The 25,885-nt window shown below is 39.6% G+C and overlaps 1 protein-coding gene across 1 annotated transcript in view; it reads left to right on the top strand.

Moving 5' to 3' along the window:
• Positions 1–25,885, top strand: part of LOC104409059 (kalirin) — a gene marked incomplete at its 3' end in the record, with an annotated part of 77,605 nt that overhangs the window by 819 nt on the left and 50,901 nt on the right. The window contains exons 2-11 of the mRNA XM_010018838.1: positions 3,994–4,160; positions 10,159–10,278; positions 12,966–13,157; positions 15,699–15,848; positions 16,799–16,913; positions 19,326–19,441; positions 20,035–20,157; positions 22,683–22,865; positions 23,939–24,057; positions 25,299–25,365. Coding sequence (XP_010017140.1) covers positions 3,994–4,160; positions 10,159–10,278; positions 12,966–13,157; positions 15,699–15,848; positions 16,799–16,913; positions 19,326–19,441; positions 20,035–20,157; positions 22,683–22,865; positions 23,939–24,057; positions 25,299–25,365 — 1,352 coding nt within the window. The remainder of the gene's footprint in view (positions 1–3,993; positions 4,161–10,158; positions 10,279–12,965; positions 13,158–15,698; positions 15,849–16,798; positions 16,914–19,325; positions 19,442–20,034; positions 20,158–22,682; positions 22,866–23,938; positions 24,058–25,298; positions 25,366–25,885) is intronic.

The following is a 25,885-nucleotide window of genomic DNA, read 5'->3' as shown; positions in this document are numbered from 1 at the left end:
GAGGGGAGAAAGAAGCTATTTATCCAAGAGCCCTCTGGGGAAGAATCCAAATATGAGAACCTTGAAACCACTCATGAAATGGAACTCTTGTTTCCAGCCAGGTCTAATTGGAATTATTTTGTATAAAGAGGGAATATGATAAACCATACTGGAATTTTCCTTTCTGTGTGTACTTGAAAGTTGAAGGTAGCAACTTGGATGTAAATAAAGAACCCTTGACATTTGATCTTAAATGACAGACATGATTCATGTTGATAGGGAGTCTGATACTTTTACTCTGCTTCTCAGTAGTAGGATCCTATTTCTAAAACATCCTATGAATCAGTATTTTTGTATCCTTGCATTTTGCATTTGGAAAAGGAATACCATAATTCAGTTTAATCACTGCATAAAGTCCATAAGTGAATGTTACTTGTGTAACCTTCTTAAATGTCTGGAAAGAGAGCAAAGCCAGAGCAATTCCTGTTCTTTCCCTCCCAATTTTCACTTTCAAAATAAAAAGGATTTTTATGGTTTTATTCTTTGGAAAATATTTTACCTCTAGGGCACCCACCTTTAAAAAAAATCTGGCAGTATTCAGCCTATTTGGCAAGCTGCACTCAACAGAGGCTTAAGGACTGACTGCTACAAGAGCATGTAGTGAACTAGACACTCCAGTGCATTGTGCGAACCATGTGTGCAAGCTTCTCTGAGATCTCCCCACACTATGCCTGGTCCTATTCCTCCAAATCCTTGTTTTCTGGGATAGAAAACTTGTCTTAAAACATCAGATAAGATTCTTCCTGGTTTTTCTTCCCCCACCCCTGCTCCTGGAGGAATCCTAATATCAGTAGGGATCCATGGCAGGTAAAGAAAATGATCCAGAACAGAGCATAGCCAGGAGTCTTAGTGACTGATTTTTAGGGTGGGAAGGGGAGTGGGGGGAAATCTGTGTTTGTCAAGAAGTTAGAAACAACAACTTTTGGATTGCAGACAAAAAATTAGCAACTAAATGAAATTACTTTTAAAATGTTTTTATAAGATTATCTAAGATCAATTTCTATGAAGCCTACGTGATAAAAACCCATTGTTCTCAAAGGAAAGGACACAGGAGCCTTATGGGAATGTAGAGTAGCTGCAGTTAATCAAAAGTAGTGGTCATGTCTGCCATGCATGAATGCTAAATGCTGGGAAAATGGCAAAATAAGGGAGAGAGATTGCTCTTGGGAGCCTACTGTTTCTTATTACAATAAAGGACAGTTATACTTCATAAAAAATTCATTTAATTTTATTTCCTTTTCCTGAATCCTATATCGTAGTTGTTCAGAGCGTAAGTTAAGGAATGATTGTTCTTACTGCCAGAGCTGCAAACTTGCAGGGGTTCTGGGAAATCAGCTGCTATTGCTGCTTCCTATTGTACAGTGGCACCACTGCTACAATCAAAACTCAGCTATAGTCACAGAAGAAAAAGTCAGGAAAAATATGATTTTTCAGGGACATTCTACCTAACCAGCCACTCTTAACTGACCAAGTTTCTTCCCTTCTCTGTAATTCTCTTTGAGCTTTATTCTTTTCATCATGTCACACAGGAAGCTGGTTCAATTTGATCACTCTTGCATTTGGCTTGGAGATCTTTAAGCTAGTAAGTCTGTCAGAGAAAATTACATCCAAGTTTTTCCATGCATGATACCTTTTTCACTTGGAGATCTTGTGCAGGTAGAAAATTTCACCCATGAGTTTTGCATGTGCCATGCAGGCTTGGAGCAGTGATTCTTACCAGGCTGGAAATCCCTGTGAATATTGTCATGTTGGTATAATAAATCCAGTGGTCCTGTGAGGCATTATATGAGACTCTGTGCCATTATCTGGAGCATCTGTGCAAGTCTAGTATTTCCAGAGCTCCATACAGCTCAGTTACATCCCTGTGATTCCTTCCACTACTCTTAGCACATGTGGGTGAGCCTGCTTTGGATTACCCTGTTTTCACCATTAGAGTAATTATTCTTCAAAGAAATATTTGATTTTATTTGGAGATACATAAGATCTGGAAGTCAGGTTTTTTAAAAAACATTTTCAATTCATTATCCTTCACTTGATATTTGCTGCTCTGGTTGAGACAGAATAAAACGTCAACCAAGTTCAGTTTATCAGAAAATCAGCTGCGCTTTTCTGTCTATCAAAACACAATGATTATATGTACAGAATTATTCTGAAAACAAGGCTTTCTACTTTGCAAACCAATCTTTGAGAAGAATAAGTGCTCTCACCACATGCGCTGGCACTGCAGAATAAATCTGCATGACATATGACAAGCAAGAAAGGGCAGATCATTCATCATAGGGAGTGCAGGCTGCCCTTGGATAGCATCCCAGGCAGTTCACTGGTTGCTGCTGATGAGCTAGTGCAATCAAAACCATACCAGCTGAGTGTGCATGAAGGAAAACTGTGCATTTAATATCGAATAGGTGTGGTGAAGCCAAGCATACAAAAAGCCATCATGTCCTGAGGATACAGAACCATATGCAGACTAATTGTAGCAACAAGGCCTTGTGTCTGGCAATTGAAAGGAACTTCACTCCCAAGAATAGAAGTATATATTAAATTTCCAGTTCTAAATGGGAAGCCAGGGGCCATTCCACTTTATTTGGTAATGAAGAAACTGTTTTGTTTTGGCTGGGAAAGGGAATAAGCCAATCACTTGCATTTGCATGTGCTTTTTCTGATAAAACCAGAAACTGGGAAAAAGGGAATAGGATCAGTCATAAAGTCGTGTTTATTTTGTGTACTGTCCTCTGTATAGATATCACTGTGAGAGAGAATGGAAGTCACAAGTCTCTGAGGAGGATAAAGGAGGACAAAAAGACATCTTTCTAAATGGGTTTTAAAAGCAGCATCCAAACCTTTTGTACAGTAGTTTCTAATCGGCACATTTCTTTTCTAACATCCTATTATTCCATGAAATCAAATGGCCTTGAAGAGAAGTGTATTGTTTCCTCAGCATTACTGCGATCTGATTATTTTTATATTAGGTTCCTGATCCTCCCTGTATTGAGGCCAACGGCAAAATTCCAGTAGACCTCAATAAGGGAAGAGTCAGGTCTTTATTAGTTTATAATCACAGGGATTATAGTAACATGGGATGACATCATATTTCCTCCAGGCCAAACTTTCACAATTACACTGGTAATGCTATCACACCAGTGTAGTACTGAAGGAAGATGTGAAGCTCTGCGTTGTATTTCATGTAACTACTACACGCAAGGCTCATAGGGTCGTAAGAAAATTCAGGAGCTAGGAAGAGACTCAAGATCTTGTCTCTATTTCAACCTCCTGATCAAATCAGGGTCTGCTATGAAATCAGGCCAGGTCATTCAGGCGTTTATCCATTTCATGCAGGATGCAAGGGATGGGGAATGTGGTACTAAGACACTTTTTCTCTCTGGTATGTGAGGACTGAATGAAAGTCAGTCTGTGGAATAATTCTGGAAGAACTATAGGCTGGTTTTAAGCTAGATTGTTGTTAAAGATCCTTTAAAGTGCACAGGTGGATAAAAAGGTCACTGTGGAGCTGCATGCACTTGTAGCACTCTGGTGACTAGAGTTTACTTCCTGTATTTCACTTTTCTGTTTTCTTCCTCATCTTTTTTCTCTTGTAAGTTCTTTTCTACGTGCCTTTCTGAAGTATAAGTTAATTACTGTAAGAAAGTGAGGTTTTTATGACTTTTTTTTTTTAATTGTATGTTCATAGAAAGTTTAATCATGTCCTACTAGCCAGATGCTGATGGGTGAGATGAGCAATAATCAGCAGAGAAACACCACTCTGCAGAAAAATGTAATGATGCAGAATAGTAAACTGGGAAAGCTAAATATTACATGTGAGAAAATTTAGTGAGGAAGAAGTTCTCAGAGAGTTGCAAATCAATGTGTTAGGTGGCAAAAATCTTTGAAGCTTACATTTATACAGCAATTGGAATTTCAAATAGGTGCAATGATCTTTCTCTCTGCATGTTGCAGGCATCGAGCTGATCTGTGAAAAAGACATTGATCTTGCAACACAGGTTCAAGAACTGCTGGAATTCCTTCATGAGAAACAGCATGAGCTGGAGCTTAATGCTGACCAAACTCACAAGAGGTTAGAACAGTGCCTACAGCTCCGGCACTTACAAGCTGAAGTCAAGCAGGTGAGAATTTTTAAACACACATAAAGGTCCAAAATGTGTTTTCAGCCATTACATACGTGCAAACTGTTAAACCAGCTTCCGCCAAGTCACATACATTTAGGTGAACAATCTTAATCCCCCTTTTCTTAACAGTACTTGATTTGCTGACAGATTGCAGCATGACCCTTAACAAATTATGAAGGGCTCTGTTCCCTCTAGTGTGCATATATTTGTCTTCATAGTTATGAATAGTTATGGGAAGTTTGCGCAGAACTGACCCCGTAATTTCTCAACTGGAGAAGCTGCCTCAACCCCATGTGTTCTGGGAATATAATGATTTGATTTGGAATCCAGACTTAAGCTGTTGTGAAGAATTGGCCCAAAGCAAAGGATAACTGAGCTGTGAGGTCTAAGTATGACATTACAGTAGTTTCACCTTTTCATTTACTGCTGTACATCTCTTGACCTGCAGAAATCTGTAACATCTTCTGGGTGAGATGGTAAGTTCTGTCTGTGGTCTCTAGATCCTAGGGCTGTTTAGCCATCTTAGTATTGTTACATTTCTTCCAGGTTTCATCCTAACATAGGCAGTCATGTTCTGACTCCCTAAATTTCCCCTGATACTTAATTTGGATGCCTCACGTTTCTTTGTTTTTCTTTGCTACACAGGATAATCCTACACTTCCAGCTTGCTAATGCATAGGTGTCTTCACACTTCAATGTATGTCTGGATTTCAATGAAATTTTCTTGGTTTCATTAGGAAAACCAGAAACATTTTTCCAGACACCAGTTTTCCATTTTACCAATACTGGGGGAGGGGGGTAGTTCACTCCAAGTTGCTCATGAAAAAGATTTGCTCCTTTGTTTACTTTTTTTATATATGTATGTACTGAGTGCTCAGTACACATGATCATAGTTATTCTGTCTTCAAAAGTGAATATTTGAGTGACAATTTGTCTGAATTTTTTTATCATTGCTGGGAGAAAATCCTTAATTCTCAGACAACACTCAACCTAGAAACTGGCAGCACCAACACCAGTGCATATGTTTTCTTTCGAAGTCCACTTTGATGTGAATGTTTTGCAACCCTAAATGAAAGTAGCATAGAACTCTCCTAAATTTTTATTTCGAAAATGTAGTCATTTTGCATTTCTGATAGTTGAAGGCCAACTGCTCATGAAGCTCCACAGCTCTATAGACCGGTTTGCCTATAAATATCACAGACTCTGTGATACCTTACTATGATTATGAAGTGTATCCTTTTTCCCATTGGTTCACAAAGTTTCTTACGCACAACTTAGCTAAACGTGGAGTTTTGTGTGATGGATTTATGATATAGTAGAGACATTTTAGCTTATGATAGAAAATAGAGAGGAGTAAAATGTGTAGCAGAAATGCTAAAAATTCAAGTTATCGCTGTCTGACCAAGTGTCACTAGCCCACTCAATCAGGATGTCAGTGTGCCAGTCAGTCAGCCTGTGGCTGCTCCTGGAGCCATACAGTGGCAGTGCACCACTCTCTACAGGTACCTGATGTTACTTGCTTCATTATCAAGTATCTGCTGGGCCTTAACCATTTTACAAACCAAATCTAACCAAAAGGAATAGTTACTATGTACTGAGCTATATAATACTCACTGTGGGAGAACAGCTGCCTTGAAGTAGTATTTCCTTAATGGAGCTTAAGACCATCAGAGCCTTCATTACTATCTGGCCTCTCAGCAAACCAGTAGTGAAGAATAATTTTATTTGTTCAGCTGAATACTATGGACTCCTTTGCTTATTAACCTATAAACTGCCACAGCTACAGTTACCCTTAGAAAGAGACAAATTAAATGTATCTGTGCCCTATCTATTTGGTTTCCTGTAAATGAGTCGTATTCCCAACTATTTATTGAATTTAGAAAATATATTGATTTTGGCTTTTAGCTCATCTCCAGTCTGATCCAGATTTCCTTCACTTGGATTTCGGTGCATCTGAGACGATGGATGATCTCATTACCAAATTGCTCTGACTCTTATGAATCAGTTGATATGTGGTTGCAGTAAGACACCTACTGTATCTCTGCTGACATAGAAAAATTGGTCAAGGTTGCTGCGTGTACATGTGTTTGCATTTTGATAAAATGGCTCATGGAAATACAAAGTCTTTTAACTGTCTCTATCTATTTAAGTCTCATTTACCAGGGATTTCTGCTTTATGTCATATGCACCAAGGCTTTGAATGCCAAGACAATGAATGGAAGTTTGCGGCCATTAAAGCAGAACAATTCCAAATGAGATGTTCTGTGAACTGCTTTAGAGTGGAAATAGTATAGATCAGTGATTCGCATACTCTTTCTTATTAAGAAAGATCCTGCCTAGACTGATTCCCCCTCATTTGGATCACACTCATTTTTGACAGAAACTACAGAGCTTGGATTGCTTACATACAAGTAATAGCAGAATAGAGTTGAGGAGGTCAGTTTAAAAAACAAACACTAATGCTGTGTTTGCAGCTGTTTGGCTTTCCTATCCCCTTATTGTACCTTTGTATGTTTTATTTCTGGTTTTGGTAAGTGTTGAACTTGACCTAATTTACTCCCAGATGTCCTCACAGTGTTACACTACACTTGCTTTCCAGATTGTTTTGAAGTGCATTTATTCCTTTTCATGTGCCTGTTATCCATCCAGTTTTTCTGTTTGGCATCAGATTTCCTTCCAGCTGAATGTGCCCAAAGGGTAATGGGAAGGAGTCATTTTAGAGACACTGAATATATTTAGTTTTTTCCCAATCTAACATCACAGATGTCCTGAAAACCTGATGAAGTTTTGAACGTGGCTAAAATTGCCAGAAGGTGTCCTTGCTGGTGGTTGTGTCTGTGGTAGTAAGAGCCTCCCAAAGAAGCTGTCAACGGTCCAGAGATGCAAAAGATTCACTAACATCATTTTGCCTTTAAAACTTAAGAATCTTTTCCCATTGTAAGGGGTGCCTCACTTTTTATTTTTCCTGTAGCCTCTGATTCTGTGCTCGATGAAGACAGCAAAGTGTCAAGGTATGAATTTTAGAAAGAATTGATAGTGTTATTTAATTACAGAGAAGCCATACACAGAAGTGTAGCCAGTTGTGAGCAAATTGGAGTCAAAGGTAGGAGTCGTCTCAGATCTGACAACCCATGCCTTGCAGTGAAATTGTTCTCCAGTGGCAAGTGGCTTTTATCTAAATGCTGTCAGTGTGTTTCTGCTTCTCCATTATTTAAAAAAAACCGAACCCACAAAAGTTAGACTTTTTAAGAGTCTTTGGAGATTTATTTAACTCTAGAATTATTAATCACTGCTTATACAAAGTTGATAAAATCTGTAATTTTTAGGAAATGTCTGTTTAAAGATATCCTTTGCTGTTGGCCTGTACTCACATTGCCAGATAATGGTGAATCTATTAATACGGGAAGTTATTGGAGAAGTGTCTTGGTGCTGTATTAGCTTCTATGCATATTTCAATGAAAAGGTATTAAGCACCATATAAGTAGGAGCCAATTTATGAGCAGGTCTTGTAAAACAGATACAAGTGTGTAAATGCTCTCTTCCAACCATTTCACAGTCTCCTTCTGTGACACAGAATGAAAGGCTCTGCAGGTGACTAGTTTTCGCACTTAGATTTAAGAAGCTTTGGGTATGCAACTGAATTTTTCTCTTTTTGAAAGACATGCACAAAAGAAGAGGAGGAAAAAAAACTAAGAGAAAAACATTACTATGGAAAAAGCTGGTGCAGTTGAGGGTGGTGAAGCACTGGAATGGGTTGCCCAAGGAACATCACCACATCCCTGGTGGTGTTCAAGGCCAGGTTGGACGGAGTCTTGGGTGACATGGTTTAGTGCGAGGTGCCCCTGCCCATGGCAGGGGGGTTGGAACTACATGATCTTAAGGTCCTTTCCAACCCTAACTATTTTGTGATTCTATGAATCCCTGATGAGGTTCTGACATTTAAGCATTAGACTTTTTGAAGTGAAATATGGTAATTATTTAAGTTCTTCCAAACAAAATTTGCTAGTGCTTGGGTGCTCACTGGGCCTGGAAGGGAAGTGTAGGAGCTCCGCAGTGAGCATCTGAACCTGCACTTTGGGGAAGGAGAGAGGGGCACAACTCAGTAATGGCAGCAGCTCTTGTCAAGAGTGCTGTAAACATTGCTGACAAGATGTAGCCCATCAGAGCCTGACCTGAACTGCTCTACCCTGGATATAACATGTTCGAGTCAACAAGACATCTGTACAGAGGAATTAACACTAGAGGAAACCTAGTTGTTTGGTTTCCAACCATAATCAGTTGTATGGTCTCTTCCTCCTTGTTCAAACTTGCTACGTATTAGCTTTTTACCCATCAAGTTGCTTTGGTTTAAGACAGGTTGCTGGTGTGTTTCTTTTTGTTGTTGTTTTAGTATTTGGAGACTCAGATATTTCTATGAAATCTATGTTAAAACCTCTGTGGCAGTTTTTGAAAATTGCAGCTCAGAAAAGAAAAAAAAGAAAAAAAAAAAACCTGCTGCGTTTTTAGCAGCCACTAAATATATTTTATATACCATGGTATATAAAAAATGAAAGTATGTCTTGCTTCATAATGTCCTCACTTCAAGTCTTTTCCAGACACTGTGATCCTTCGGTATAACTTCAGCTTTTGGTACCATGTAGTCGGTAACAATGTATTTTTCTTGTCTGATGGATTATAGAAAATGCCAGCCAAAAAGATTGCCATGTGATAACCTGATTTCTTTTCCTTTAAATCTTCATTGCATTTCCCACAGGAACAATAACACCTGCTGATGAAAGAGTGAAAGCTGACAAATGAAATCTTCCACACTCTTGTACTGAGCAGAATGTAATTTTCGGCAAATTAGGGTCAGCTACGTGTGTAGATGGCTTCCCTTTCTTTCGCCTAGGAAAAACTCATTTTCGTACCCTACAGGGAACTGAATGGCTATAATGAGGGTGATACACAATGCAGGGATAAAACCCAAAACAACAGAAAATCCCTATTTATTTCAGGCAATTTAATGGATCACTTGGTGAAAACGATGGTACAAAAGGGAAATTATTATGTAGAATATTGCAGCAAAGTCAATTTGGGAGCTTTGTAAGTCACAAGCTAAATTTAGGGCAGTGATTGGGTGGTAAGGATTTCCTGTGCATCTCTGAATTGATTTCAGCAACTTTCTGGCTTTATCGGAATAATTTCACACCTACATAGGTAGAAAATAGGCTTTGAGACAACACAGCAAAGAACTTGTGTTCTGGTTGATCATTTTCCAAACATGTCTTAAAATAGCAGAAAACGTTGCTGCTTAAGTGAATAAGTATAAGCTTGGTAGATTAATTACGTACATTTAGTATTTGATTCTGCAGTCATCACGGCATGGGTTGCATGTCTACAAATAATCTGAATATCCTTGAAGTAAAGCCTCTTGACTAAATATGAAATTCAAGACCTGTGATTTGTTCCTAGCTGTGCATGCAGGCAGAAGCTCCAACTGCTTCTTAACTCCATGTCAGCTGAAACCAGCTGTGTCTTCTTCCTCCCTACTGCTAAGCTCTGACTTTTGTGTGGAAGAAGCACAGGGACGTGGTGCAGAAAGGAGGTGCATGGTCCATAATGCAATTTGGAAATTTGAAAGAGAGGGAGATCTTTATGTTTAATTTCAAATTTCTCTTATTGTACTTTCTGCTCTTGCCCTTGGTATTTGTATAGGGGAACATTCATTTTTGTGATCAAGCGTTGGAAATGAAAGCTCCTTCCTTTCTGAATGTCCATGTAAATACTTTAGGAGTTTAATTCTTCAAGCAGTAACTTTTTCAATGCAATCTTTGCCATCTAAAAATGTATGTCATTAAGTCCTTACCTAGGCTTGCTTTCTGCTCACTGGTTCAGCCTGACACCACTCTGAGCAAAGTACCTTTTTGTTAGCCAGGTCCAAAGCATTTTCTGATCAGTAACTGCATAAGCCTTTGTACTGAAGCAACCTTTCCATAAGTACATCCTTTCTTTACAGGTGCTTGGCTGGATCAGGAATGGTGAATCAATGCTGAATGCAAGCCTTGTCAATGCAAGCTCCCTCTCTGAAGCTGAGCAGCTCCAGCGAGAGCACGAGCAGTTTCAGCTGGCCATAGAGGTAAAATGAATGAGTTAACTTTGTTTCTCCTTTGCAGGTGAACATCATACAAATGGTTATCTGTTGAGTGTTAATTGTTGCTTTCTTGGAGGAAGGGAAAAAATAAAAACTTTAGAAAATCATCTTATCATTAAACTTGTAATGTAGCTGGAAGTTAATAGTGAAATAAATTACTAATCATCTGCAGCTAATTCTTCTGCTGTCAGACATCAGCCTTTCCATTCATAAAAATGGCACTCATGCATCTTCTGATAATTTCTTTGGTAAAAAAAATGAGAAGATTAAACTTCACAAAGTGTTCTGAAACTAGGAAAACTTTGTGAAGTCAGTTTCTTCCCACGTCCACTATCTACAGATCATTTCACAGCGTTCATTTATGAATATCTTTGTTAATGGATAACGCTGTCACATGAAATCTTTGTTTCATTCAGCTCTCCTTTTGTGGACAGCAGAAGAGACATTTGAACCCACATAACTTTGAAGAAGAGGCAAGAGGGTCGGTTTTTAAGAATTACCTGCTAAACTGAGCTTTTGCCCCTGCTTGCCCTGGAGTAACGCATCTTTGACATGGCACTCAAAAACTAGTTGTGAGCCAAAACATTTGCCTCACTCATGGGGCCAGGACATGGCAGGAGGAATGGCACCTCTTTCAGACTGCTTTACTTTGGATGAGAAGGTAGTGGAGGGCTGTGGACTTCCTGAGTAGGGCACTACAAGATTCATAGTTCGGCTCGTTACTTTATATATCTTTGTCATAAGCAAATCCTACACTCACAGGGTATGCTCACTCCAGCTGCTAAAAAGGGGGTCCATTGCTTTCTCCTGTTCCTGATCAACAGGATGTATATGCTTCCCAGATTATGTTAATTGTTAGCTTTTTACAGAGCAGACAAGTTGGAAAAGCCCTTTCTGTGGTTTATATATACTTGAAAATAACCAAAACTAACCCAAACTTTAAACTATGAAAATAATAATTCCATAATGGAGATTTTGGGGGAATGGAGTGTCTTTATGTCTTCTGCTAAACTTTAAATAAAGCAATATATATTATAGCGTGCTACTAAGTATAGAGTTTAAATCTCAGCTAATGGCCTGTTCCGGTCCAGCTCCACTCACACTAAGGAAGGAGCAGCTATTGCAGCTTCTAAGAGAAAAGGAAGAAGTTTTCTATCAATTCTGAGTGAGCTGGCTGGTACCGAGCTGTGCTGACCACATCTTGGCAGCCATCACCAGACGACAGTGGGGAATAAGACACCCACTGGCTGTGTTATCACAGCTTGCTGCCATTGGGGAAGTGCTTGTATTTGGTGGTAAATGCAAATCACAGACAGAGAAGAGGGTTATGCCACAGTAAGAGAAAAATAAGTTTTCAAAGGAAGAAATCACGAGATTAAATATTTAAACTGTTTAAAGCTCAATATGGGGAAGAGATCAGTAAAGCACACAAGGCAGACTGTTCTCTAAAGGCATTCTAGATGTGGGATTGATTTTCAGTTGAAATCCTTTAAAGTCTATTTAAAACAAGTATTACAATTATAACATCAGTAAAGCAGCTGGATATTAAATTTAACCAGTTGTTCTTGAACATCTTCCTAGATGTTTCTGCCAAGTATTAATCCTTTCTTTGCTAATAGCTTTCTCTGCATTACATTACTCATCAGTGCATTACCAGAAGATTTCAAGCTTCTTTCCAGGTTCAAGGATTAGATCATGAAAGTATCACATGAGAATTTGTCAGCAGCAGTTACAAATGGGATGCTGAACAGAGGAGTCTTTGGGAGATTTTAGGGCTTCTGTTCAGAAAATTAAAATCAAATATTGGACTAAATCATGCCTGAATACAGCTACTCAGGAGGCCATGAAGGGCCAGGGGCTATTTTCCTCTCAGCAGCTCAGACAGGAAGGTGTAACCACCAGGAGCTGGTGTAGGCTGGGGGATGCAACAGATAGTTCAGTCCTGTCTGTAAAGTGGCTACTGAGTAAACTGGGGAATGGTGGAATAAAAACAGTTTGACTCCCCCTAGATCTGCCCCTAAAGGTAGCAAAGTAGCTCCAGTGTGAGTGACCTGACTTTCAGACATATATCTCATAGGGGCTGATATTTGTGCTGGAGTTCGTGCCTTTTAGCAAGGCATCTTTGTATCTTCTGGGGTTGGTGTTTGGTATCCTGCAGACAGGACAATTACATGCTTAAGTAAAGCTGCTGATGCCAGCAAACTGCCTGGAAAGAGTCAAATTAGGGTGATTAGGCCCATACTTGCCCACTCTTTGGTGTCTGCCTTTGTATCTGCCTCTTGTGTGGGATGCAGTGAGCGCCGAATACAGGCTGGGTGGGAGCTCATCACAACAGCTACGTGCATTGGGGTTGTCCAAATGGATCCACCAGGAACGCCAGCCTGGGCTGTTGCCCAAGGGGCCGTAGCTGATCAGTGGACCTAACCCATTTTAGCCAGTGCTTGCTTGTCCCAAGCTTTAATAACATGTTGCAAATGTGTGTGAATAATTGAAACTAAAATGCTTTGCAGAAAGTAACTGTTAATTGAAGATAACTCTCTGAAAATGTTTCACTCTCTCACATCTCCATGCTCACACCTCGCTTCACCTTTCTACCATACATCTGGCGCATCTATACAACCTCTCTTTCCTCCCCTCATACACAGTCCCTCTTTCATGCCACTTCCTTACAGAAGACACACCAGAGTGCCCTGCAAGTCCAGCAGAAAGCTGAAGTGTTGCTCCAGGCTGGGCATTATGATGCTGATGCTATCAGAGAATGTGCTGAAAAGGTGGCCCTGCACTGGCAGCAGCTGATGCTGAAGATGGAAGACAGGCTCAAACTTGTCAATGCCTCAGTGGCCTTCTATAAAACGTCTGAGCAGGTGAGCTGAGCAGTATCATATCTGTTCCATAGCATATCACTACAGCCTGGGATTTAGCTCCCCATGTATAGTGAGAAGGTCCTGCCTCTCACCAAGATCAGCACAGTGTTAAAACTGTTCCAAATACCTCCTCTGATAATACCACTAAGGAGCAGTACTCATTCTTCTCCCTTTTCCATGAGTAATCCTAGAAGTAGGAAGAGAGTGGCTTCAGTCAGTCCTGCTTGCCCCTAAAAGCTGCAGTTTGTATTTTCACATATGTTCACATGTCTTCGTCCACATATAGTAGATGTAAACCTTTCTGTCACCTGAACAGGGCCAGTATTGAGCCCTCAGGTGACTCCCAACTGGTTCACACTAGTGTGAGTGCACTCCACAATGTAGGAGTGCTGAGTTTTCTACTCTGACACTGAGCACAGGGGGTCTTCTGCCAGCAAGCGATCTCACAACATTGGCAAAATCAAGTGACATTTGCTCCATTGACATAGCAGTGCTAAGCCACACATGGAAAATAGTTTGAACTAATCAAAACTGTTTCTTTGACAAGTATTGTAAAAAAAAAAAAAATCAAAACCAACCAAACAAAAGAAAGCAGCAGTTTGCAATGACTTTCATCTCAAAGTTTTCAGTGAAACAATGTAAATCTTGAAGGTTTTTTTAATTGTCCCCCTTCCAAAGAGGCAAAATTTCTGAAATACCACCCTTTTTGCTACAAGTTCTCAGGATACCAATTTTGAGGAATATAAATCTGCTTTTTCTTGAGAAATGCTTGCAATTACTTACTTGTTACTTTGTGAGCAGTACTAGCCAGTGTTTTCGCTAGTAGTCAAACACCACCATGCCAAAAAAGATGCCAAGATATGGACGGGATTTCTCTTAAAGCTGTCTGCAATGCAGATAATTACAGCAGTATCCATTATATGTTGACACAACTTCACTTCATTCCAGGTGTCCATGAATTGCAAAATGCATTCCAGTTGGTTGCTGGTACAGTGCAATTATTCATCCCTTGTACAGACAGGTGCCATTTATATTGTAGTCAGTGAAAATTACTGTCACAGTGTGGGCACTCGAATACTAAATATATTATTAGGGTAAGAGATTATATTTTTCCTTAGCATTGAGGCTGTAGATGACCTTTGGGCCACTTTTTGGTGTCATTTTTTTAATGCATTTTTAAGATTGTTTAAGAATTAATATCTTTCACTGTGATGAGTTTCAAATAGATTTACAGTCCCTGATGCATTCAAGATTGAAATTAATTACTGATGATGGAGGATTGTGAGAAATGAAAAACCATTAAGGGATTCATTAGTGCTTTAGACAGTCAAATGTGCTGATCAAAGTATGCATAGCCAGCAATTTATCAATTCAGTCTCTCTTCCTGTTTCCAAGTCCTAGACATGCATATTGCAGTGCCTGCCAGTTCATTTGTTAGTTGCGTCTATTCAGCAAATGTTTAGGGCAAAGATCATTCAGTCTTCACATGCTTGTACACTCACTGCTGCAAGTAGTCTGTCACCGTCTCTTGGGCTGCACACCTGATCCATGGTCCTTAACGATCTGCTCCCTGACTGGCTGACAGTGGATTGAGTAATTTACTGAATCCCGAATTCTCTGAGTATCTACAAAAGTAGCTAAAAGGGTGGAGAGACTGTCACAACCAGCCAAACTTTTTCATGCATGTCTTTCTCAAGTATACTATGTATACTGGATCTTGAGTAATCTCAACAGTGGAGTGTGTAGGGAGAGCCAGCTGGGAAACAAGAGGAAAATTCCAAATGTTCTGGAACACTTTTCACAGTTTTTTCAGTGTCTGCACAGGCCACCGAAGCTGTTCCCAGGATCTACAACGTGTAAAACTCAACCTTGTCTGAGGCCACTGCACACACGATTTTCAGACTGTGTTGGTTTATTTACCTCATGCCCATTATTCTACCAAGGTAGAGGATACATGCGTAAGCCCTGTACAGTGGAACACCTGCATCCACCTAGGTTGTGACACTGATTTAATGTCGATTGGTTTCCATCAGTCTTTACAAAAGCTGTATGGGGAACAACAAACATGCAGCTGAAGAGAATTAGTTCCAGCTTCAGACTTGGTTTCAGGAAAGTATTTAAGCATGTGTTTTTCTTTAAGTATGTGCTAAGTTCCTTGACTTCAGTAGGATTTAAACACATCTGAAGCACCCTTCCAGAATGGGGATAGTTTCCTGAAACATCCACTGGGGCCAGACTGACCTCTGCCTTAGTTCAATGTTTTGAGTTTCCCCCTGCCCCCATTATCCATTGGAAGAGAGAATAATTCATCACCCTTAAACTAGATAAATTGTATCCGAAAAAGCAGAGATCGCTATGGGTAAGAAAAACTGACATATCCCTCTGTCCAGGGCCTATTTCCTACCCAGTTATCCCCATACCATGGCCCAGAGTCCAATACATTTAGATTTAAAATGTCATTGGTCATAGCCTTTTAATGAATATGTTTCTCCTGATTAGAACTGTAGATAACTGAATTATTGTGCTATGGGCATGTTTCAGGTGTGCAGCGTATTAGAAAGTCTGGAGCAGGAATACAGACGGGATGAAGACTGGTGTGGAGGTCGAGATAAACTTGGACCAGCATCTGAGATAGACCACGTCATCCCTCTGATCAGCAAACACCTGGAACAGAAGGAGGCTTTTCTCAAGGTCTCATTTTAGTTCTCTAATAAATCAGAATAGTTCCTCATTACGTAGTCTGTTTAGAGCACTGTTGGTGAGTTTGCGAGGAGGCCCTGAGGTGTAAATTTCATTCACCTACTAGCTGGCTGTATAAATCCTAAACCAGCTTTGCATTGTTATGGAAGGGGTAATAGGCATTATCTTTAATGCATATCTCAGATGTCATCAGGACTAATTAGGTGGCATTTGCGTTGCAGTTGGAAGATGTTAGTTGTGCTGGTTCAAAGTTCAAATTCTCAAAATTGCATATGATGAGCATTATAAATTACAGGTATTATACATCATTTTGGTGTTGCCTTATACAAACCATCCAGCATTTAAAATGTTGTCCTCAAAGCCAATAACTGAAGAACTACTAGCAACTGAAACAATCGTGTGTCTGCAGGGCAGGACCAGGGTGGAGACAGATTTCCTCCTGCTCCTGCCTTCCAGGTGCTGCTTTGTAAGAACTGTGGAGCTGACAGGCTGACAAGTCAACTGATAACCAGCCTCCCACCTTCCACTAAAACTAATACACAACATGAAACTATGCTTGCAGGCAAAGCTTAAGAAACTATGCCTTTGGATTGTACATTTTATTGAAATGAGTACTTTTCTTCGGAGACGGGGTTAGCTTTGGTTAGATTGAAAATGTTTTGTACTAGCTCTTTACAACCAGTTGGTTTATTATTGCTATTAATTTGCCTTAATGTATAACATCAGCCATTATATTCAAAATGACTCATGTTTTAATACATGTATGAGTCTGTTCATTTATTAGCTGAGTTTATTGACTATTAGCCTATTAGCTGAAGCTCTCGTGTTCCCCGATAAAAGAGAACTTCTCCCTGCAAAATGATTAGAGAACTCGCTTAGGTCCCGTTTGCTTTCCTTGCTCATCTTTACTGATTCTTTTCGGTGGCGGCTGTTTTTCTTAGGCCTGTACACTGGCACGAAGGAATGCAGAGGTATTCCTCAAGTACATCCACAGGAACAATGTCAGCATGCCTGGAGTAGCAAGCCATACAAGAGGCCCTGAGCAGCAGGTGAAAGGTTGGTGCACTAGTGCAATGACAGCACTGAAGGTTTTCTTTGCTTCTCCTTATGTTGTGTGGTCATCCTAAAGTTTGTGAACATGCTGAGAAGGCACCGTCCATTGTGAATGAAACGATACATATGCCTGACACGTTTAGCAATGGTAGTGAGGCCTCGCAGAAAGTGATCCCTCTCTGCTAAGCGTGAGCTCTTATACAGAACTCTGCTGTTGCAAGTGGTAGTGGACTGGGAAAGGAAAAGGGTTTGAAACATGGGTGCTTTCTTCCTTCTCTTGTCAGGAGAGTCCCAAAGTTGTTTGTCCCTAGGATGGATCTGCTATTTTTTGTCCCTGGAATTCTGTTGGATGTCATACCACATCAACCAATCACCAGCAAAAGTATTTGACTGTAGTTACTTTCCTTCTGACAAAAGAGCATTGTTTACAATCAGGAGATACATCTGAGATGTTTGAAATGTTTCTACTTCTCTGCTTAATTAGACAATTAATCTTTGCCTAGAAATGCTGCAAATGAGCTAAGTGATTCTGCAGAAATAAAACGTTTTTGTTGTTACTGGCTTTCTTACAAGCTGCAGAAAGATACAGGTTAAATGCAGTGTCATCATTATATACGGCAGGGATGGGAACTTGGGTTTTACACAGAAGATGAAAATGGTGCTACTGAAGAGATTATTTTTGTTCCCTTCAATGCCAGTTCTTCAGTGTTAACATGTCTTTGTTCAAATTTCCCATGCTACTGTGTCAAATGCTTGTTGTTGTGGAGTTCTGTTCCCTATAGTTGAAAATCATGGGAAGAGGAATTAACTCCTGAATCAGTAAGCCTTTAAATATGCACCTGATAGAAGCTTGTGAGTGTTCGTCACTGAGCTTGTTTTAAATTACTCACTTATATAAAAATCAACTTCGATATTAGTCTTTTTCTAAGCCAAATATGTGATTCTTGTGATTGGCGACTCCGTCCAAAGAAAATCTTTGAGTGGGCACTCTAGTTTGGAATAAAACAACCGTATAGTAGGATATTTACTGTGCTTCCAAAGCAAAGTCATTAATGCAGAACAAAATTAGTTTTATTTGGCATAGACTGTTTATGCAGAGACCTGATCTACAGCACCCATGACAAGGTTTGAATTCCTTTTGTCATTCGAAGTTCACATTGTCCTCAGCAGGGACTAGGCTAGGTTTTGCAGTTAACTTAAGTATTACAGATTTTTTTGACCTAAATCAATCACACTTGTAAACAGGAAGGGATACATCCAATTCTGTTTGCTGCCACCAGTGTTGGTAGCATAAGCAATGAATATCAGTATATTCGGGAATGGCTTAGGATGAGAGAGGTTGTTAACAGGTGTTGCAAATGATCATAGGTTACTGTAAGTGGTTGAGAAACCACGCTCGATGTTCTAATATAAAAACGTAGCTGCTACCCCGGCTGCTTGTGCCTAAGCCCCCTCTAGTGGATGCTGCCTTGGAGGTTAGGGCAGGAGGGCTGCCATGCCTTACTTGCCAAGGCAGCGACCTGAGCTCCATACCCAAACATGGCTGGGTGAGTTAAACTGCTGCCAGCTGCACATGGCTCAGCTCAGTTTAAACAGGAAAACTCAGGTTTAACTAAGATGTGTGTTAGCGATACAGTGTAAATCTCCTGCACTCTCTCTGCTTCTCATCTTTCCAGTTAAACACACGATACTTTTTAAAGAGGCAGATCACACCCTTTTATCAAGTTGATACAGTCTGACAGAGCATTTGCATTTTGAAGGAGAACATGTATGTCCTAGACTCCAAGGAGTAGCAGGTCTCCTGCCAGTCTCTTGCTGAATCTGGGTGTCTGTCACATCCCTCTCACTCAGAAAACATCTTAGAGGACGAATATCAGACCTAAAATACTAGTCCAGTAATAACTTCACAGGTAGCGCATCGTGGGTCATCAGTCAGAGCAGCTGTACAAGAAACCTTACCAGGTATTTCAAACTGAGAGGTTAGGTCTGAATTAAATTCAGTCATGACCAGAGCTCTGTATGAGACACTAGGCTTTGGTGCCAAGTACTGCCTGTGGGCAGAGCAACAGACAAGGCAATAAAAGGACAACTTCTCTTATGTCAACTAGTACAAGGAAGGACTAGAAATCATGTAGCCCAGTGTAGCTACTGGGGTAAATCCCAACCTCTGTTGTAGCATCTTCTCCTTTACCAGATAACCATGCAGCTACGCTTCTTTTGGGTTGGTATTTGGTTTAGTTCGTTTTTTTAAGCAGCCTCTTTGTACTTTTGCAAAAGAAAAGTATGGATTCAATCTCAGGGGCTCTGCTCTTGGGATTGCATTCCAGGCACTGAGTAAATTCAACTTTTTATGGCTTATTTCTGTAAGCACTCAGAGAATAACTAATCATGCAGACATTTTCCTTTGCCCTACAGCCATTCTGAGTGAGCTGTTGCAGAGGGAGAACCGGGTCCTTCACTTCTGGACCCTGAAGAAGCGGAGATTAGACCAGTGCCAACAATATGTTGTCTTTGAGCGCAGTGCCAAGCAGGTAGTGTAAAAACCCTACTTTGTCTTTCTGACCTGGCAGTGTGTATTTCCTGTATCTGTTTAATGAATGCCTCTGTGTGAGGTTCCTGTTGCAGTCTCAAGCTATATTTAAAAACTGTAACTTTGGAAAACATGGCAAAGATTTTTAAAACAATTTAAGAAAATTCCAAAACTCAGTATTTTTGCCAGGCCAGATTAATTTCTGTGGGTTTTTTGTTGTTTTTTTTTTTCATTTGTTTGAAAATAAATGCAAGAGCAAACTTGTTTTATTGAGCTGTTACTGAATGAGAAAACTGCTTTCCCTGCATGCATATTTATCTGCATATAAGTAGAATCCCCTACACTCTTTTTTCTTCTAGGAAACATACACTACCTTTTGTATCCTCTCCCACTTGCTTTGATTACTGTATTCTTCTTGTGTGTTCCTAGGAAGTGTTTTAGTATACACAGTATTAAGTCCCAATGGATTTACTATCCTCTATTTGGCAGATTCATTTTTTTTTTTTGTCAGAGGATTAGTTCTTGAAATACAAAGACTGTTTGTTTTGGTTTTCCTTTGGTTTTGCCTTTTTTTTTTTTTTTTGACATTCACAGGCCTTAGACTGGATCCAAGAAACGGGCGAATATTACCTCTCTACTCACAACTCCACAGGGGAATCAGCAGAAGAAACTCAGGAACTCCTGAAGGAGTACGGGGAATTCAGAGTACCCGCCAAGGTAAACAGTGACTTTAATCTAATTACAGCATCTGCCTTAGTCTATGTTTATGATCCTATTTCATTGCCTTAAATCTCTGTAATAATATTCTCTTGATTTTGTTTTTCCCTCTTGACATTCCTAGCCCAGAAGATAAATGTCTTTTGAGAGCTGTAATCTTTCATTTTTAGCAAGTCATAGGCACACAAAGGAGATTTTCTGTCCTTGTTCTGTACTGACCATAGAGCATTTTTGTTCTGATCAGAAGGAAGAACTCCATTTGCATACAGAATTCACAGTAACCTAACGAGACATACACTAATTCCATCCTCAATCAATCATACAAGAATGGAATAAAGTAACTAATTGATCTGAACATATCCATGGTCATCTTGGATCCCTTCTTTCTTTTATCTTTACAACAAGAACTTGTTTCGTTGATTCCAGCTGGGTTGATCACAGATGATCATATATTTCATTACAAATTAACCCAATGAAATACTTCAAATAAATGTGTGTGTTATCTCTGGGGTGAACTTTTTTTAATACAAAACTGCATTACCAACAATCTCTTAATTTCTGTGGACCAATTCTGAGAAATCTGGTGGGGTTTACAGAGGAATGATGATTGGATCTGCTTCAGACAAATTAATTCAAACTATAGGTAATTCACAGACAGTAAATCCACAGGGGTATTAACAGTCACTGATAAGGATCAGTGCAGCAGAGTCAGACTGCAGCAAGACTGTGGCTTTGTTATTATGTAGCTTCATTTCACTGTGTCCTGAAATTGATCTTCTATAATCCTTAAATTCCTCATTAGGTTATCCATACTTGCATGGGTTTGATTTATAGGCTTTGTGGTGTTCTTGCCCCCTTCCTTTTTGCTTAGCTTGCATCTTTGTGAATATGGGTCATAACCAGCAATGGATGGAAGCTAATTTCATCAGACAGGACCTGTACAAAATTCCTTTAACAGTACTTCTGGACTCTAACCATCCATAATTAATCCCTCTGAAATAATGTTTCCATTTATAAATTAATCTTGATCGGAATAATCCCAAATAATCCTGACGTTTCCAAACTATTTCTTACCCTTATCTTAGCCTAGGAGTCAGTTTTATACCTTGTTCCTTATTGGCTGTTACTGACTGTTCCTTACACTGACACATCTAGTCTTGTTCCCTAGGGCTCTAGTAAATCACTTTCCTACTGCTGACCTAGAATATTTTCACTGCCACGTACAATCTGGTAAATGCATGTCACTCATGGACTCATGTTATTCTCAAATTAAGCTGTAACTGAAAGCCTTCCTGATCCCAATAACTTTCTGACTTCAACAATTGTTTGGAAAAAAACCCCAACAGTAGCTTTTGGGAATGAAACACCCTTTAAATATAACAGCAAGTTAGATTTTTACTTCTCCTAGCCTTGCTTACGTGCTCAAATACTTTGCTAAGATGACCTCTGATTCAGCTGTTAATTTATTTTGCTGGGGAAATTTTTTAAATTCAGTTCTGTGTTTGAAATCTGCTAGATGTTTTCTGGTCTCACCTGCGCTTGTCCATTTGTGGCCAGATTGCTGATAATGTCAAGTTCCTGACAGTATGTCTTGCTTCAGGCAGTATGGAAAGTTCTCCCCATCTCTGAAAATCACCTTGCCAGTACCTCTGGGGATACAACTGATTCTCCTTTTGCTTTTGAGGATTAACATCTGCATTATAGCTGGATGCAGTCTGTACAGTTGATATCAAGGTTTTTATAAGCACTTTGTACTAGAGTTGGCTCAAACATGTTGTCCAGGCACCTTTGGTTCCTGGGATAGATTTGGAATCTAAGCTAAAAATTATAACTACCTCCTTTGTGCCAGATTTGCACAAAGTTCCTCAATATAGTGACTAAGGGGCAGTTAGACTCCAAGTGGAAAAGACTTCTGGAAGGTTTGAGGGCTCAGTGGGTGTTTTGGAGTTCAGGCATCTTTTAACTTGTAATGCTCTAACTGGGACTAAAATACTCATAAAGGATTTTATAGTAGACCTGGAATTTGGATTTAAATTCTGTTTGTTTCTGAAACAGCGTCGTAGTGACTCAAACTCGCTTCCTGGACTGATATGTGGTGTATTAATGACCTGCCTACACAGGTCTGCAGAATCACCTATGTATAGATTCAGAGTAACTTGGTCTATTTTATGAGGTGTGATTTTTAAATCCTGCCTTCTACTCCAAGGCTTACAAAAAATAAGGTTCTGGTTGTGGGAAAGGAGGCATGTCTAACTTCCAACATGTTTTCCTTACATGTTTGTGTGTGTGTGTGGTTGCAAAACTTGACTTTTTTATCTCATGCAGCTTCATAAGTGTCCTTATAAAAATGTAATTCCTTTCATGTTTTACTGGGCAAAGTTTAAAGCATCTGTTTCTGTTAAGATGAAGTACAGGCACTCTTTAATGATGTATAAAAAATTGCAAACTGCTTCTGACTGCTGTGTGAATTAAAAGCAAAGGAAATAATAATAATGCAACATAACAGATGACCATATTTTGGGCAGCAAACAAAGGAGAAAGTGAAGCTTCTCATCCAGCTGGCTGACAGCTTTGTAGAAAAAGGACATATACACGCCACTGAAATTAGGAAGTGGGTCACCACCGTTGACAAACGCTACCGTGACTTCTCTCTCAGGATGGGGAAATACCGCTACTCCCTGGAAAAAGCCCTCGGAATCAATACAGAGGTACTATAAGTCCATGTCCTGCTGGGGTTTTATACCAAACCTGAAAGTCACAGAGGGAAATGAAGGATATGATATGAATGCTGCAGATTATCGTGTGTCCACTAGAAACATTTAAAATCCAACCAACTCAGAACTGAACTCCAGTCCAAGCTCAGAACTGTTTCTGTAGAGAAAAGGTTCTTTTCTGGCAGATCACTGATAGGAGGAGGAGGCAGATGAAGATCAGAAGGACTTTCTAAACAAATGTTTGCACAGTTCTTCATGAGATCGTACAGCTACTGGGAAGGAGGGGGATACACATTATTTGAATAAAAGTCTGTATAATTTTAGCATAAGCCATAAATGCTCTTCCCATGCCATTATCTTGAATCAGTCAGCTTTGACTGTAAGTTTCCATTCTCTGGTCCTTTAATTAATCAAAAAATTGATCCTCAACCTCATCTCTGAGCAATTTTAGGTGAAATAACACATAACAAGAGAAACAAAAATTGAAACTTTCTGCTATTCCCTGGGCACAGTATTAAGGGGGAGTGTCAGAAGCAGAAACACTTAAAAATATCTCGGTCAACAATCGTTTGAAAATAAGTGTCAAAGAAAGAGGAGTAAGTTCCCTCAAACCCTCAAGATACCTTACGTAGCACTGTCTCTGGTTTACACAAAATTACTAACCACATTCATGGCAGAAGGCTATTGGAAGTTGGGATTGTCTTTACATAGTGTTCTGCTTTATCAGACTATTTACAAAGTCCCATACTAGGCAACTAATTTAGATGTGAAGCCGTAAGGTAAAATTTAGATGTTTGTCATTAATACCTATTCCTAGATAGGGGTAACAGTGAAGACTGGAATGAATCTCATAGTTGGTGTTTTTTTTAAGATTTCTCTCTTACCCTCTTACTTTCTCCCTTCTCACTCGAGTTCTTTGAAATCTCTTTGAATTTCCTTCTTTCTGACATTGGTATTATTATGTTTCTTTTGTTCCTTCTTAGCCATTTGATCTCATGAACATGCTGCATTTTATACAACAGTAGGATTACAATGGATTTAAAATCTGTACTGTCATTTTTTTGTAGGATAACAAGGACCTAGAACTAGATATTATTCCAGCAAGTCTTTCTGACCGGGAGGTAAAGCTGCGAGATGCAAATCATGAAGTCAATGAAGAAAAAAGGAAGTCGGCCAGAAAGAAAGAGTATGTCCCCAGACCCTCACAGTCTGCCATGATGTATTATCTAAGAGTGATTCTATGGTATTTGCGTAACCAGAACTGACTGGCAACCCTGTAATTCCTTCCAGCTGTGAAGTTATTGATATAAGTCTACAGGTGTAGGGCAGACATTGTAGGCTAAAGAATTTCAGAACATACAGGTTGAATTTATTTTGGTTTTAAGCAGAAGTTAACTTTTGGAAAGGGAAAGGAGTAAGTCAAGCATTTCAATTAGACCCTGATGTCATGGAGGTACTCACTGTCATTATTTCTTTGTGGCTGTATGTGACAAGTAAAATGAACAGAAAAAAAATGGAAGGCATCTTTATACATTTAGGTATTATCTAAACTTCAATGACATCCAGAGGAGTTAACTGGGTTTCAGTGACTCATGAGTTCACTTGAAGTTAAGGTTCAAATTTTGGTGGGTGGAGAACTGGAAATATTTCATACTAGAGGAAATATTTTGCGAGTGCTTGTTGCACACAAATTTAGAAACACTCTAATTTCACAGTATTTTGTCCTAATTTTTGTGTGAGAATATTCTGTAAAGCATTTGTATGTACAATCCTTCTCAGATCTCTGGAATTGTCACTTAAGTGCATAACCTTAATAAGAAACTGTTTCTGCTTTAGGGAACAGTGGTTTCACTTGATTTGACTGTGGCACATTTTCAAAACATCGGGCATTTCAACTTTGAGATGCCCAGCCTCAGACAGTACAGATGTGGTTCTTGGGCTTCCCAGTAGTCTGGATTCTTTCATGTTGGATAGCAAGATGCTGAAGCCTCTTCAAAGTCGTGGTGTCTCCCAAATCCCTCTGTGTTGCCACTGAAGGTCAAGTTTCAGGGTCCCTTACAATTGACTATTAGTGAAGATGCAAGTGCTTTTGGTGAATCTCAAGTCCTTACTCCTGGGAAAAAAAATATTCTGTAAAACAGTTAACTGTTAATGGTATGCATGTAGATAGTAAATCAGAGCTCAGGATTGCAGAAATACAACTTAATAGGCTTTTATTCAAAAAAGATACTTAGAAAATAACCCTAAAAGGGACTAGAGTATGAAGTGGCTTTTCATTTGTGGACCTGAAAGGTGCCAAGGAAGGCAGCTCAAATTTTAGAGTGCAAGTACACTGATTAAGATAACAGAAGGTTATTTTGTTTCCTGTTCATCGGACATTATAGGCATTTGTACAAAACACCTGAAATACTATTTTTCCTTCCCCAGATTTATTATGGCTGAGCTGCTTCAGACAGAAAAAGCTTATGTCAGGGACTTACATGAATGTTTAGAGGTAAGTTACAGCCTGGGAAGTCTCCAGTATTTTCAAGAAGGACATGGTATCCTTTGCAGATATTCACTGTACTGACTCTTGTACTTTGACAAGAGACTGTGTGAAGGTACCGCCACTGGTGACTAGCCTCAGAGCTGTGCCCTGCTGGTGGTGGGAGCTGGGTGGGCAGCAGAGGAAGCTTGTCTCCCACTGGTTTGAGCCATGCCCTGTGCTTCCCACACTTGGCTGTAAGTATCTGCACCTCCAGGGACACCCGAGTTTGTCTTTATTTACAAAGCTGCACTCACCCCTGCAGAGCGAGAGCAATGTTCTGACAATCAGTAAAGAGAAATATATTTGGATGTTGACCTGAAATTTGTTGGTTTATAGGGGTTTTTTTGAATCATGGAGCATTTTCTTAAGAATTCAGATCTATTTCTTTGGGTTATTTTATTTTTTTTGGAAAGAGCTGGATTTGCACAGCCAAGTATCTTGTCTAGCTCTACAGCAGGGTGTTGGTGAAGGGGACTGTAATATTCAA

This window comes from Nestor notabilis, unplaced genomic scaffold (genome assembly GCF_000696875.1).
Source record: "Nestor notabilis isolate BGI_N333 unplaced genomic scaffold, ASM69687v1 scaffold32777, whole genome shotgun sequence".
Lineage (NCBI taxonomy): Eukaryota > Metazoa > Chordata > Aves > Psittaciformes > Psittacidae > Nestor > Nestor notabilis.
This window is presented reverse-complemented; position numbering and strand designations above follow the sequence as displayed.